The sequence below is a fragment of the Lycorma delicatula genome, chromosome 1 (assembly GCF_047948215.1).
Source record: "Lycorma delicatula isolate Av1 chromosome 1, ASM4794821v1, whole genome shotgun sequence".
NCBI lineage: Eukaryota > Metazoa > Arthropoda > Insecta > Hemiptera > Fulgoridae > Lycorma > Lycorma delicatula.
In genome coordinates, this window is record NC_134455.1 from 359955220 (window position 1) to 359971981 (window position 16762).

At 28.6% G+C, this 16762-nt stretch overlaps 1 protein-coding gene across 1 annotated transcript in view; it reads left to right on the forward strand.

Annotated features, from left to right (window-relative positions):
• The window catches only part of LOC142334481 (uncharacterized), a 266080-nt gene that overhangs the window by 121073 nt on the left and 128245 nt on the right, over positions 1-16762 (forward strand). Inside the window, exons 6-8 of the mRNA XM_075382546.1 lie at positions 3912-4069; positions 9092-9204; positions 16041-16222. Coding sequence (XP_075238661.1) covers positions 3912-4069; positions 9092-9204; positions 16041-16222 — 453 coding nt within the window. The remainder of the gene's footprint in view (positions 1-3911; positions 4070-9091; positions 9205-16040; positions 16223-16762) is intronic.

The following is a 16762-nucleotide window of genomic DNA, read 5'->3' on the forward strand; positions in this document are numbered from 1 at the left end:
ATATGCAAGATAAAAAAATAAAGAAACTCTAAAAGATTTATAATCAACATTAAATCCAGAAAGTAATTCAGACTCACTTTCTGAAAAATCAAAAGGAGAATGATTAGTTTCAGCCAAAATACAAAAAATAAAAATAAAAATAACGGAAAAAACTGATTATCTAACTGAAAATAAATTAAAAAACAAAATTACCCATACATCAGCTTATCATAATGAAATGAGGAAAAGAACCACAAACCCATACAAAAAATAAACAATAAAAGCAACTTTGAAAAAAAAATTCATACAAACATCACCAAAAAATATTAAGACATACATCTTATTACAATACTCAAATGAAAAAAGTAAAGAAAATCCAAAAGATATATACTCAATAGTAAATCCAGGAACTAATTCAGACTCACCTTCAGAAAAATCAAAATGAGAACGATTAGTTCTCTATTTGACTTTTAAACGTTAAAATTGTCAAGAATTTTGTTAATGAAAATATGTTATATGTGCAATTGTTTAATTCTATCTAATATTTAAAAATTTATTATTCAAATAAGTTTTCCTTCAGTAAATTACATTTACTGATACAACACAAAAAAACAAGTAGGTATTTCTCCTAGATTAAATTTATTTTCTGAGATTTGTTTGGTTATTTCTGTTTTAAGATGAAGATTTAAGTCAATTTTTTTTTCTTTTTTTTCTGAACATAATGTAGGATAAATATATCCTACATATGTATTAAAATTTATTAAAAAATCTTAAAAATAATAAAAAAATAACTTTTGAAAAAAGATCATATATTTATTGAATTAATAAATAAAAATATAATTTAAAACAAATTTTATATCAGTCTTAATACTTTTTTTGAAATTTGAAGTGAAAAAATAAATGTTATAAATTTCAAAAATTAAATAAATAAATATTTTATTCAGGTAGGTAAATAGATTATTTAGTTAATGTTACAAATAATTTGTGTAGTATACCTCAGAAGAAAAAGGAACTGCCCTACCTACTTCACCATTCAGATTAAGAGAAATCATGGTAAAATTTGTGAGATGTAATTAAAACTCAAATAAACATAAAATTTATAAATATATGAAATAATAATAATTTTAACCATATTAAACAGTTGTGCAGAAAATTAAGATTTTTAAAAATTTCTGTTAAAAAAAATCAATAAATAATACGGTTTTAAAGAATATTGTTTTGTAACATTCTCTTGAACAAGACAAAAAACTATTCATACTCTTATAAGTGAAAATGGGTTGATTTCAATTAAAAAAAAAAAATTGCTTTATAAACATTATTTAGTATTTGAGATACCCTTAAAGAAATTTCTATAAAGAATAGTATTTTCAGTTTATAGAATTTCACCATCAGAACTTGTTTTCTACTTATAATTTCTTTATAAGAAAGTTGTATTTTATAGATCTGGTAATGTAGTAGTTATAAAGGTTCTACGAGAGGTTATCTCTATAGTAAATACTGTTTCATTGTAAAAAAAATTTATTCTGAAAACTTTATAAATAGTTTTCATTTCTTTTAAACGGCATACCTTATACTGCTTCTCTATATAATCGCCACATGAATAAGACATTTATTGTAACGATACACCAGCTTCAATATACCCATGTCATATTCTTCTGGTGCCAGTCCATTTAGCCACTGATTATCATCGTCACCCGTGAATTGTTTACCACTCAACAGTTCTTCCAATTTCCAAACAAATGGTAATCAGAAAGAGCTAAGTCTGGACTATATGGTAAGTGATTGTAAATTTCTCATTCAAATGTTCTCAGTAAATCATGTGTTGGACCGGTAACATGTAGACGTGCATTATTTTGCGGCAGTAAAATGACATCGGTCAGCCGCCCAAGTCGCCGATTTTGAATGGCGCACCGTAATGTACATAGTTTTGCAGTAGAAACATCAGAAAAAAGAAGGGCCAGGTCGGTTTCAAATCGTTGAGCGATGATATTTTCTGATTTCATCTTCAATATGTTTCAACAAGTCCTCTGTGATTATTGAGGACCACCCTGAACGTTCTTCATCTTGCACATTAATTCTGTTATTTCTAAACCTTTCATATCATTTTCTGGCGTTTCTTTCATTCATTACATTATCACCATACACAGCAACCAACTGTGTATAAATCTCAACCGGCTTCATTTATTTTTATTTATTTATTTTTTTTTTTTATTTTGATGGTTTGAAAAACGTATGACCACATATTTCACAATCCGCAGCAACATTGATTTTCCTATTCATTTTATAACGTAATAACTCACATGTAATCAAAGATACTACAACAATTTACAGACAACAATGCAGTGTGTACATTACTAGCATGGTCATGAACAATACAGGTTTGCCAAACTTAAGGAAAGAAATTCCCCAGCAGTCTTTACATTAGAGATGTACCTCATTTATAGTACTGTCCCATATAAAGATAAAATCTACATGTTCACTTTACTGCATAGTGTCAATTCACAGAGCTGTAGAAAAACTATCTACAAAGTAATAAGAAAAACAGCTAATTTCAATTACTTCTGAAGAACAATATGCGTAGGAATTTTTTGTTACATGTTTTTAATGTTATACACGTTACAGCAGAATTGACTACGCTGTTAAAAGGGGGTCAACACACGAGCAGTGGTGGGGTTAGGCAGGTGCACAAAGTAGTCTCCCTCTCTTCTGTCAGTTAACCTATTTCAGTAGCCCACATGTTTTGGATTGGAGGATATCATGGCTTTATCATGTATGCGTGTTTTTAAAATAATTGATCTGCAATTTCAATGGAAAGAGCTTTTCGGTGACAGTTCAGCATTCTGGATAACAATGTCGTTCGTACTGCGAACATAATTCGGTCCTGGATAGGCAGTTGGAGGAAACTGGTAGGATACTAAAAAGAGGTACACATGGCCATCACAGGTCCATTAGAACACTAGAAAATGTGAAGCTGGTGAGATCAGTGATTGAGCATTCGCTAAGACGTTCTGCTCAGAGGCATGGTTTTGCCTTGGGATGTCAGACCACATTTTGAGGAGGATTCTGCATTTCCATTTGAATTTTCAACCCTTCAAAATAATGATGTTTCAAAAATTGAACCCAGCAGATTATGCCAACCACCAAAATCTTTGTAAACAAATGATCACTCCTGAGACAGCTGTCTTCAGTAGTGATGAGGCACATTTTCACCTCAGTGGGACTGTGAATAAATCAAATTTTCACTACTGAGCTGAAAATAATACTCGAATCATTCACAAAAGACTGTTAGACTCCCTTAAACTAATGGTGTGGTTTGCCATATCATGATTTGACATGATAGCGTGTACTTCTTTGAGAGGGATGGCGTGACCATGACTGAGAATTCTGAAAGTTATGTCTTAATGTTGCAAAATTTTCTGCAGCCCAGAATGGAAAAAATTGTTGAAGAGAGGGATTGGGGACTTTTGATTCCAACAGAATGGGGCTACTATTCACACAGTCCAAAATTCATCAATATTTTGAGAAAAAGTTTTCCCAGATATCAGGTCTCTGAGGGGTGATGTGGGGTGGCTTAAGCAGTCTTGCGATTTAAGAATTTGTGATTTCTTTCTTTAAGGATATCTGTTTAAACAATGCCCTCACACCCTACCATAGGTAAGGGAGCAGATTATTAAAGACGTTAATGCCATACCCTGTGCTATTTCTGAACGAGCTGTACAAAGGTTTAGAGATCGTCTCCAACAATGTGTTGCTGCAAACGACCGCCATTTTGAGGACTTTTTTTTCAAAACTTAATGATTATTAAGTGGTATGTACTGCTAATTTAGAAAATAAAAACATTCTTTCTCTATAAACCCCCATTACTTTTTTATTACTCCTCAAAACTGCTTAATCAGTTCTGCCACAACTTGTACTTTAAAATTGTATTCCAGGCCAAAACATGTAAGTTTTGCACGATCGCATACACTTACCTCATTTGATGATGCTATTGTTACAATTGGAAGATCATCAGCTGCAGCTAGTCAAGAACGCCTTATAGATGGAAAGAAATCAATGGAAAATAAAGAACCTCCTAAGGTCGTAGTTATGGGTGAGTAAAAACAATTCCACATTCTGTATTACTTTAAGAGTTCTTAAAATTTTCTGTCGAAAGTAATGGATAAAATTTTAATCTGTTATCAAATTAATGTATCATTTTTTGTATAAAAGGTAATAAAAATAATGCAAATAAACGAATATAATATTGTTTAAAACTATCCAATAATAAACTAGATAGCTATTATTATCATGTATTCTGATATACAGTATTTCCTATGTGTCCAACCAATAAACTATGTAACTAATCTAATTGACTGGATAGCCTAAATCAAAAAACTCAAAAACCAATCAGAGTGGATAGTAATTTAATAATTCAACTGTTAAAAACCTCTTGCGTATTAAAACTTAAGTTTTATATGGTGTATTATATAGAATATTCAGAAAGATTCAAAGACCAGAAAATATTTGTAAAAGGTTTTATGCTGGGAACAAGTTACTACCTTATTATATAATATATAATACCTTTAGAGTCTATGTTTATTCATTCTTGAATATACTGTCCAAGAACATAATTCTACATGTGCAGTTTTGGATGATTTTTCATATAATCACTAAATTTTATATAATCCTTAATAATTCCGGTTACTTTTCATTAAATATGTAAAAAAAAACAAATTTTTAATTAGCAAACAGTGTTGTTAGATCACTTCTTACTACTTTCTTGTGATATACTTTTCTAAGCTTTAAATTCATAGCTCACAGGAATCAAATGACCATTGTACACTTTGTGAGGTTTGAAATTATAACTGTTTTCAACAGATTGTGTAAGCACAACATTTCTGCTATTGACGCGTAATAAATCTTATGTGATATATAGACAATGACAGACAAGACAATGCTATAAACTATGAAAAATATAATTCCTCTTGAATTTGTTACTGCATTATTATATTTTAAATACCTCCTGAAGGTATAATTACAGTACTTTCAAAATATTTTTTTTAATTGCTAAAATTTGAGTCAAAAAAATCTGAACCACTGTAATGAAGTCAAAGAATGTTATTATATTAATCGGGATTTACATATAGTATCCTACATGCTTGACAAAGAAGTTTCTGTAATTTTGTCCCTGTCATAGATAGAAGTGGTTATTTTTTTAATATTATTTATCTCTTTTAATTTTTAAATAGCAAAGGAAAGGAAAACTAAATTCCCAATCAGTTAGTCTAATCCTATAATTGAATACAGGGGCTTGAATATTTGAAGTTGTACTATCCAAGTTCAGCTGCTAATATACGAGTAATTACAGACTTGAAGAATAAAATTTTCAAATAGTGTTATGATTAATTTTTTCAATTTATATGTAAAAAGTGTTTTTGGCAAAAACTTAGGGACTAATTCAGGACATAAAATTAAAATGTTCACTTGGATATTGCCCTATCTTGCTTCATCTTCCCTAAGTTTGCCATTTTGTTTGTTTTTTTCAAGAATAATATATACCTTAAAAATGAATTGAAATATTTTAATAAAATTTGGTGTATATATCATCTGCAAAATAAATAACTTTGAAAACTTTACCTTTAAAAACTTCAAAACGGCACTCATTAAATTTTTCTAATCGCTATAGCTCTGTAAATATTTGTTTTATAGATAAAATTTAAGATCTTTTATTGTAAACAAAATAATGTTTTATTTGTAAAACTCAGTTGATAAACAGTCAAGATATGGTTAAAATTGTTAAATTGCAAAAATTTTGCAGTCTGATAATAATTTGTGCCTGTTTTCACTTTCTCTAGTAATTGAATTAAAAATAGTTATTTATAATTTATTATGAACATTGTTAGTAATTACAGAACCCTTGTAGAATTTACATTCTATACCACTACAACTACCTTATTGAATTAAGTGTATAATACATGATAATACTTAAAATTAACATTTATGTACACTTTTTTCATACACTTCAATTTAGTCATATCACTTTCTAAAATTCCTATTAAAATGTTATACAATTTTATTTGATCTCTGTAATTTGGAGGTGTAGACATTATTAGGAACTGTTCAACAACATGTAAAAGAGCTCTCAATCAATACATTTTTGTATGAGTACTGGTATGTAATTAATGTCTTAAATCTCCTGATTAATAATATGCTATTCATATATCAATAATAACAGAGGGTTTTATCAAAATTGAATGGTGTACTGATACAATGTGGAATGTCAATATAAAAACCATCTTACTGTCACTGCAAAGATTAAAAGTTCCTGTTTAGCTAAAGTTCACCTTGTCAGGTGGAAATGTTTTATGAATAAAAGAAATTAACTTATTATTTTTTAATTATTTGTTGTAGTAAAAACAGATGTTATATTGAAGCATGATCTTAATGCTTATTGATAATTATGATTTTACAAACAAGGTTGTTGCCCACATTCTGAAAGCAGATGATTAATAAGACTTCTTCAAATCTTTTACAATCTGTCATTTATCAAATTATTACTGTTCCACTCTAAAACAAAAAGATCTGTCCCTTATAAGTTCCAAGAAATCTGCCAGATATATATGTGATGAATGCATGGATAGAAAGTTAGTAAATGAAATGAGATCTCATTGAAATTCTACATCAGATTACAACAGGAGATGAGACTTGCACTACAAAATTCAGAATAAACTGTAGTTTAAAGATCCCATTCATCTGTGAAAATTATGATCATTAATTCTTAGACAAAAAGAATTTATGATAGATTTTTTTTCTGTAAACCGATCATTAATTTGGAAACATACGATTTTAAACTGTCTAGGCTGCAGTTTGCTATTCAAAATCACTAACAGAATTAGTTACTGCTGAAATCTCTGTTCATTTAATGCGCAACCACATACTGGAGTATAAACGCTACTAGAAAAGTTTGCTGGAAAATCATTGATGATCATCCTCTGGTAACTCTGATTTCACTTTTACTGCTTCCAAATTTTCCCAAACTTAAAATAATCTTTGGATAACAAATGAATGGTAACAGATGAAGTAAATAACACAGTTATAGACTGATTGAAAGACAGCAAGGTAAATTTTTTCCTGAAGAGATTGCTATCCTTGATTCACAACTTGAATGTACTATATATAGTATCTTTTATATATATATATACATATAACTTTACATAGTATCTTTGCAAGAACTTTGTAAATAAATACATGTTTGTGTTACTAGTATAATTTACCTTTTATTTGAATAAGTAAAGCTTTCTTTTACTTAACAGAAAATAGTTTTTTTTAATGATATTCACTAGTAATGATCTGACACATTAACTTAATCTTAGGATAGTAGGAATATTGTTTCTTCTGATGTCATGAAAGAAGAAACCAAGGGTGGTTTATATACCTAAGGATTTTATTATAATTTAAAAAGAAGCATGAGAAGTGTTGCCCTTGCCTGTAGAACAGTTTTGTTGATAAGTTAAATATTAATTTAATTAAAACTGTTTTTTCATTTAAGATTATTCAATAAAATAAAGAAACAACAACCACTATATCTTGTAATTAATCACAATTTCTTAGAATATCTACGCTAATACCTCAATGATATGTTAATGTTTCTTTATGAGCAAGAGCAAAAAGATTTTTCCTTGAAGTATTTGTCAATTTTAAAGATTTATCTTTGTTGGTATACTTGATTCCATGTAATGATCTTTTAGTTGGTCAAAGATAAATCTGAATTAAAGATTTTGAACCATTATCATTTATTAAAAATCTCCCATTTTTTTTTTCAGTGGAAAATCTTTAAGCATTGATTGTGTCATGTGGTCAACAGATGTTGAACTTGAATTCCTTTTCTTTATAAACATCAACTTTTTAAGGGCTTCTAATGTTATGAAAGATCTGGTCATTTTTTTTACTGACTGCCAGTTTGTTCTCTATTTATTCTGGATTGCAGAATTAAGACTTTTTAATTATTGTTTTTATCACATGGATTTTAAATTGTCTTTAATTATAAATTATTACAAATTTTTACTTTTTAAAACATTCATCTAATTTTAAATAAATGGTTGTTTAAACCAAACACATGCAATATCAGTTTTTCTGTCTTCCCATAAGGTGTCACACCAACTGAGCAGGTTTTACAGTTCTTTTTTTACTTTTTTAAATGATGCAGTGCTTTATTCCAACCCTTATATTAACTTAAGATATTCATTCATTTGTAAAGCTCTTACCCCTTTTGTTAAGGGTATGACTTGACTGATTATATACAATCTAGAATGTAGTAAACTTTGAAGGTTCTTTGGTAAGAGGCCTTGCCATGAATATATACAGCTAACTCCTCTAATAGAACATTACAAAGTAACCATCACCAGAAGAAATTATTTGGTGGATATGGTGTATTTTATGGATGCATTTAGTAAAAGCAAGAACTGGAATTTAGTAAAAAAAACTGTCTTTAGTTCTACGTATAGACTTCTTTGATTTAATGAGATTCCATTCCATGAGTACAGATTTCCATTCTTAGGAGGGAAAGTAGAAATACGGCTATTTCTGGCCTGCATACTATAGCAGTAAATTATTGGATTAAGGAAAAATTTGGAAAATCTGAAACGGTAGTCTTAATTAAGACACTTATTTTAAACCATATCATATCTAGAAACACAGTAACATCACAGTCACACATGCTTTCACATCTGTAATGCCAGCATTTAGTAGGAAGGGATGGACAGATTACCTGGAATCTAATAAACAAGTGCAATGTGGCATATTCAACAGTCGTTAACATATTCATTGAGTGACCCAAAAGTGAATGTTTTTGTTTTACAATCTGTGAAATTAGAAATTTCATTATTGATATCTATTCTTAAAAAGTACTTTTTCCAAGAGGCCTTTCCATTATTAATTGAATGATATAAACTATTTTTGCAGAGATACTAGTTAAATAGATGCGTTAAGTTAATGATATATGCCAGTTTAAAGTTTTGATAGTAATAAACATTTTTTAACACTACTGTTTGTTTCTACTTATTTTATAACTTTGTATTTATTATGTGTATTTTTTTATTTATCCTCGTAATTGAAACTTTTATTATTATTTTAGAAAAAGTGAAAAGAGCTCCAATGAAAACCCAAGCAACTCAAACAGAAGTGTGCCTAGGAAGAAAACCCCTTCCACCAACGTACTTATCTCTTAGCCCAAGGACTGTTCATAGAGTGAGACTACAGTTCTCCTTTTACTTTTTATGTTTTACCAATAAGTATACATCAATTTATTTAAATAATTTTATGAATTAGGTTACTATGTTTTAATTAATATGTTTCATAGTCTCATTATTTTGTGATTGGTTATTACAATAACAACTGTAATTTTAAGTGCAAAACTTAATTGTATCAATGACTAAATAGTAATTTATGAATGGACATGATAATTTAAGATATAAGAAAAGTTGAAATGCAGATATTGAAGTTGAAAGTTGAAATGTATATATTATCAAAGATAATATATACATTTCAACTTTTTAATATTTAAAAAATTTTTAATATAGCAAAATAATCTTATTTCAGAATAATGGGGGAAAAAAATCATAAAAAGCATGTACAAGAATTGTATATTGTCCTTGTGACAAAAGGTAACAAATTTTTTTTTAAATCACCAGATTAACGTCATTATGGATGGATATGTCTAGAAAATTAGCTTCTATCATCAAAAACATTTAAGATAATACTAGACCTACCTAACCAACTGGCATCTCTAATTTGATTTGTAAAAATAATTGCACTTGTAATAAATAATAATTGTTTAAATGGTAATTTAGGTTATGTAAGGTAAACTAAAAGAAAGATTGAAACTAGAACAAAGGAACAGTTAGATTGTTACACTCTGTTGAGTGCAATTCAATATTGTTATTACAGAGAACTTTTATCCATTATATTTATTACAAACTTAACAGTAGAATTTCCCATATCATTTTGTTTTTAATTTGAATTGCTACCAATGCATTATTAATATTTTTCTGCATCATTCTCAGTTCTGCCACAGTCTTATAGTATAACATATATTGTTAAAAGAATATTTTTATAAAGTAGAATATAAATATTCACGTATATACTGTTTATAACATCATCTTACCAAAGCCGTGACATGTTTCACAAGCTAATGGCTAGTGAGTTATAAAAAAGAAGTAATAGGCATAAGAAATATAAAACACTTGATTATTATAAATTGTTATAATTATGATTATATTATAATTTTCTTCAGTGAAATCTATTCAAAACTTTATTGACATAAAAACTAGACATATGAAAGGTATTACATAAAGATTAAGCTTAAATTATTTTTCTACATAATTCTACTTTTTAAATTATTCATTTCTTGTATTTATTACTACATCCCTTTTGTAGTAGCAATGAATTCTAATAATTCAAAGATAAAACTACCCCTGAATTTTCTTCTTTTTTTTCTTTCTATGGAAATATTTGCCCACTGTAGTACATATTTGAGTGGACAAAACAAATACAAAACTTAATGAGACAAATTATATATATTATTAGTCAATTTCCTTCAGTTTTACTGTGCCAGTTACCAGATGAATGCATATGAGCATTGTCATCTAACAAAACAGAACTACATTTGTAATCTAATTCTCTCTAAAAGTTTTAATCAATAAAATCTTCATCTTGGACATCCCAACCCCGTAGGGGAAGACATCCGGATAATGACGTCCCGGTCACTCCCCCCTTTTCCTTCCTCTGTTGTGCTTTAATGGGAGTCTATTGCCCTCTGACTTTTTACATCCCTTAGTAATAAGCTTGACCTCGTTGGGATGCCACCGATGCAAATGACTCGGTAGACATTTGCATCAGTGACTTAATAACTCAGCTTATTGCCTACACTGTAGGCCTCATCCGGACTTCACCTTGGACAGCAGTAATATGATTGATTGATGATTTATTAAAATAAAAATAAAAAAACAGCTCCATTCTCAAAACACAACTGTTGTAAGCTGATGTAGTGGACTTTTTAACTGGTTTTCCAGACCAGTATACATTATTTACTATAAAGCAGCCATATTTGAAATATTCTATGAAATTTAAGGGATTTCTTTAGGATCATACATAACTATTCAGACTGTGCTACACACTTTTGTGTTTACCTAGTGTTACAAATCTTTCTGGTAATGAATTCTAACAGCTCTATACCATTAAGCTACTGAACAGTCTTCTGAAGGCATAGATATTTCCACAAAACTGCATACTCTCATCAATAATGAAATATGTGCAATTAGCTGAGAAACCATATTTTGTGTAGAATGTTTTATGTAAACTTTAGAAGAAATTACCTCAATCCATTTATATTTATTTGCATTTATATGTTTACATGACAAAATTTATTTGTTTTTGCTCATAATGATAAAGATTACATTTAGTCATTAAATAGTCATTATTAAGAATGCAAGAATATATAAATAAAAATTGTTGAATGATGTAACAAAAATTCTATAACTGTGATTACTCATATTTTTTATTTCATTTGTATTTCCTGAGAATTACTTTGTAGGCCAAAAAATTTGATGGTAGTCCAATACTGCACTGTCATTCATGAGTGTTTAATAACCAATAGAACTTAAGAGTATACTACAACATTCTATTAGTTATTGCATTTAGTGATAAATAAATATTTATGTATATAAGTTTAGATTGATAATATAGAAATGAAGTACTTTAATATGTAAATTTGGTTGGAATTTTCATATTACTTTGCACAAATGAACTAACACTACAACAGCCAACTGAATGAAATGGTATACTACAACATTTTAATAGCATTGAACATAAAATTTGTAACTGAAAAGGGAGTAGGTATTCTATAATATAGTATTTTATATGCTGAACCTGAATATGTATTCCGAAACAACCAATCATGTAACGTTTTTAAGTTACAACCCCTTAAATTTATTTGTTCCATCATTCATGGAACAAACAATACAAATAAGTTAGCACATCAGTATGTTTGATTGTTCACATCTGATTTATATGTTGATGTATGCTGTAGACCTATATTTGATATATAACAGTCCAATGATATCATTTCACGTCAAGCTAGACATATCGTAAGTCAAGTAATGAGTAATTGAACGTGATGAAATTTTCTTCAGTATAAGTTCAGCTCTTGACTTGCTGTGTTCTTCAATTGTGGTAGTGATTTTATCATACACATATTATAAAGATTGTTTAATAACTGATGCCATAAATTTTGTGAAAGATTTTTTTGACAGAACAACTTTTGGTATTATTTTATTGAACATCATGATTTGTTAAGTTGTGTGTATGTGTGTGCGTATGTGTGTTTTGCACTGTGTTTTATTGTACTCCACGGTGAAACAATTTTATGAAGTATTTTAAGTATTTATAAATTAACACTTAATTATTTTTATAATTAAGTAAGTATTTCCATAATATTTCAGTTTACTTTCATTCATTAAAACATTTTGAATTTTACAATGAATAAAAATCGGGCTTGTAAAAATTCTCCAAATATTTTTTGTTACATTTGCAGAGAATTCGCCATGAAAAGTCAACAACAACCAGTTCGTATCTGCTGAAAACTGCTTAACTAACCGCTGACTTAACTAACTGCTGAAAATTAACCCAGTAGTTAAAAGGAAAAAAAGAGCATTTGCCTTTTGGCGTACCTAGGATTTGGCGAGACCCTACTAACCATTATGATGACTGCTGTTTTTGCATAACAAATGTTTGTGGTTGTAATTCAAAATTAAAAGTAGTATTGCATATCCAAATGTTTGTTCACCTATGAGACCAGTACTTCATGATTTACTGATTCCAATTGCTTCAACACCTTGGAAAGAAATTTCTGATTCTCCAGAAGGCTTAACCGATGAGTCCTCCTTAACTTCAATAGATATTAATTACATTTCAGAAGAATAAAATACTGAACCTCACCTCTTCACGCAAGCAGAACTGAGCGACCTAATTTTTGATTTGTATTTGTTGAAACAACATAAAGACTTCCTAGGTTCACATATTAAAGAATAGACTTTATTAAACAAGGATACTAAAATTTCAGTATATAGAAATCGAAATGAAATTTTGCTGAAATACTTTAGAAGAGATGGCTTAATTTGTTCCTGCCATGATGTTAGAGGACTAATGTTTGAACTGGACATTGAATATGTTGTTCATGATTGGCATTTATTTATAGACTCATCAAAAAGAAGCTTAAAAGCTGTGTTGTTACATAGCTCAAATAAATTTTCTTCTATACCAGTAGCACATGCTATAGGAATGAAAGAAACAAATGAAAGTATGTCAAAAATTTTAAAAGTTATTAAGTATAATGAACACTCATGGCGAATCATTGCTGACCTGAAAGCGATAGGGCTTCTTCTGGGCTCCAGATTGGCTTTACAAAATATATGTGTTTCTTGTGTTTGTGGGATCCCACAAACACAAGAAACACTATGCAGTTAAAGACTGGCCAAAAAGAAATCAGTTTACCACAGAAAAGGAAAATTTTGTCAATATTCCTCTTGTCGAAGCAGATCATATTATTTTACCACCACTACACATTAAACTAAACCTGAAGAAAAATTTTGTAAAAGCATTGGATAAAGATGGAGATGGCTTTAAATATTTAATTGAGGTTTTTCTACAATTAAGTGAAGTCAAATTAAAAGAGGGAATAGTGATCGGGTCGCAAATAAGAAAATTAATTCGTGAAAATATATTTGACAGCAAACTTAATCTTAAAGAACCAGCAGCATGGAAGCCATTCAAAGATGTCATTACTGGTTTTCTTGGAAATAAAAAAGCTGGAAACCATGATCAGCTTATAAATGAACTCTTAATAAACTACAAAAATCTAGGCTGCAGAATGTCATTGAAAATTCATTTTTACATTCTCATTTGGACTTTTTCCCTTTAAACTTGGGTGACATCAGTGACAAACAAGGAAAAAGGTTCCACCAAGATATATTGAGGATCGAATAGCATTTTCAAGGCAGATGGGATGATCTATGATGAGTGACTACTGCTGAATGATAAAATGAGAAGACTTCACTGAATATAAAGGAAAAAAAACAAAATAAGATAAACGTAAATATCTGCAAAATAAAGGTAGGAATTTTAATTGTAATTATTATTATTTTTGTATTCTATTATTTAAGAAGTTTATCAATATTTTAGACGGTCATAACTAAAAATCTGAGGGTGATGAAGAAAAAATGATTTCATTTTAAGATTCAGCATAAAAAATACATTCTAATTCACATACTTTTATCTCAGTTTCAAATTATTACCTTTTTTTTTTTGGCATTTTGTTATAAATATATAAACAGTACTTTAATATTTAAATTTGGTTGTAATTTACTTTACTACTTTGCACCAATGAACTAACACTACAACAGCCAATTGAATGAAAAAATGATTTTTTCTATAGTTCATTTACTTTGTTATCACAGCAAATGAAAACACTATCACATGTATACTGTGTGCAGTATGAACTAGTTCACTGTTTGAGTCAAGCTCACCTACTCCTATATGGCACTTCATGAATAACACACTCTGTATTATGAGTTATGTCACCAAACCTTATATTATTTTATAAAGGCCTACCTCAGATCGGTTTGTAAAAAATTAAAAAAAAAGATTACTGTGTACATTTTACATTACTGTTTACAAAGTACTTTTAGTTAAATAAAACCAGAAATATAGTGTGTATTAGCAATAACACACATTTATGTGCATGTACAAATAACATCTTGTTTGCTTGTTTTTGTACTCCAAATACAGCATGATTTTATGGAAATGACTTCATACTTCAAAACTGAGGGATACTAAGAAGTAGAAACATGTATGGATCTGCAGCGTTACAAAATTACTACTTTATTGTACGTTTGATATGTTTATCCACCATCTTGGATTCTGTAATATCTGGAGAAATTATTTCTTCTCCAGATAATAATTTCTTCTCTGCTTTAGAGCAAACTTTTACGGTCTCTTTATTCAAATTTGAAATTAAGCCCTTTTAAAACTTTAAACAAAGTCAGTCATCTGCTTGAATTAAGATAATCAATTATCAGTATTTACAGCTTTTAATATTTTCTTAAGTGCTTTTTTTTCATTTCTAAAAAAAGAGTTTGTGATTTTTTTTTCATATTGCTGTCCTGTCTTTACAAATGCTTCCACAGTATTAAATGTATTTTTCTTTTTGGATTTATTTTTAGGTGTAGACTTAACACTCTTAACCCTACATGTTTATTTTCCTTAATAATGGAGACTACTTGAATGAAAATTACAATTAAAGTTGCAAATTTATCAACAAATGAATACACAGCTTTTAGATCTTCTTCCTTAAAGTTTTATAAACATTTAAGACTATATTTCTCTAGCTGGTATATATTATTTATCATTTATTATGTTATATTTAAAGGGAATATCTTTAAATCATGTGTGTAACATATAATATGATTGCATTTACAAATTTACTCACAAAAACACAAAACAATTATGATTTCTATTGGACACACAAAGCAAACATAAATGTGTACACAGACACATACACGTGATTGATTAAAAGTTAAGATGAATAAAAGAAATTTGGTGCATTAAATTATACTAGGTTGTGATTGACTGATTAAGAACCGTTTTGAGTATTGCAGGTGTCTTATCACATGAAAACTTAGTCAATTGGATTCCTGGTGACAGTAAATCCACATGCAGAATTTATTTACGAGTACATTTTCTACAATAACATTCTGAATATGCGAATAGTATAGTTGTGAATTTGGCTGATGATTTTACATATTATAATGCAAATCATGATGATTTATTTGATATTATGGTCTTAATGTAATATGGTAATTTATGTTTAATCTATTGTAACTGATAGAAATACTTCTATTATTTATTTGTGTAGTCTGAGTGGTAATTGTATGTATGTTCTGTTTCTTTACTATATTTTTATTTATTTTTTAGGTAATAAAATTTTTTGTAATGTAATTTAATGCTAATTTAAAATTAATTTGTTTAAGGTTCGCATGGTATCTCAAGGTGCTCAAACAAATGGGGATAAAAATAATGCTCGTAGACTGATGAAGAGTTATTCTGAAGTTGGGGGACAGTTTGGAGCTGCATCTGCTGTAGTTGCTGGTGGAACTTCAAATGCAGAATCTCATGAACCATTGCAAAGAACACAGTCAGAAGAACCACCTAGGTACCCCACTGTACTTTTTTTGGTTATAATAGATTCTTTTTACTTTTTAGATTCTTTTTGAATTAAATGTGGTATTTCAGACATTATTTTTCATGTAATCCCTTTGTTTAACATTTTAACTACCATATATATATATATATATAAACTATTAATAGCAGAAAATTAGATGTCTTAAATGATTTTTGTATTTTAATAATTTAAAATACTTACAAAGTAATAAAGTAATACTTTGACAAAGTAATACTTTCTGAACAAAGTAATACTTTGTTCAGTTGTAAAAAAATTTTACAATTTCTCTCAACATTTCAGTCTGAAAATTCTTATAAAGAATTAACTGTTCATGAAATGAACAGTTTAAATTATGTTATCTGTAAACCCATTTAATCAACTTTGTGACCATTTTAAATTAAACATAAAAATTACCTTTTTAATTTTTTTTCATTATTTATGAATATATACAACACAAAGTAATTTATGTTAATTATGTATTGAAGGTAATTATTACCCTTTGAAAAAAAATTTAAGAATGTAATAGAAAAT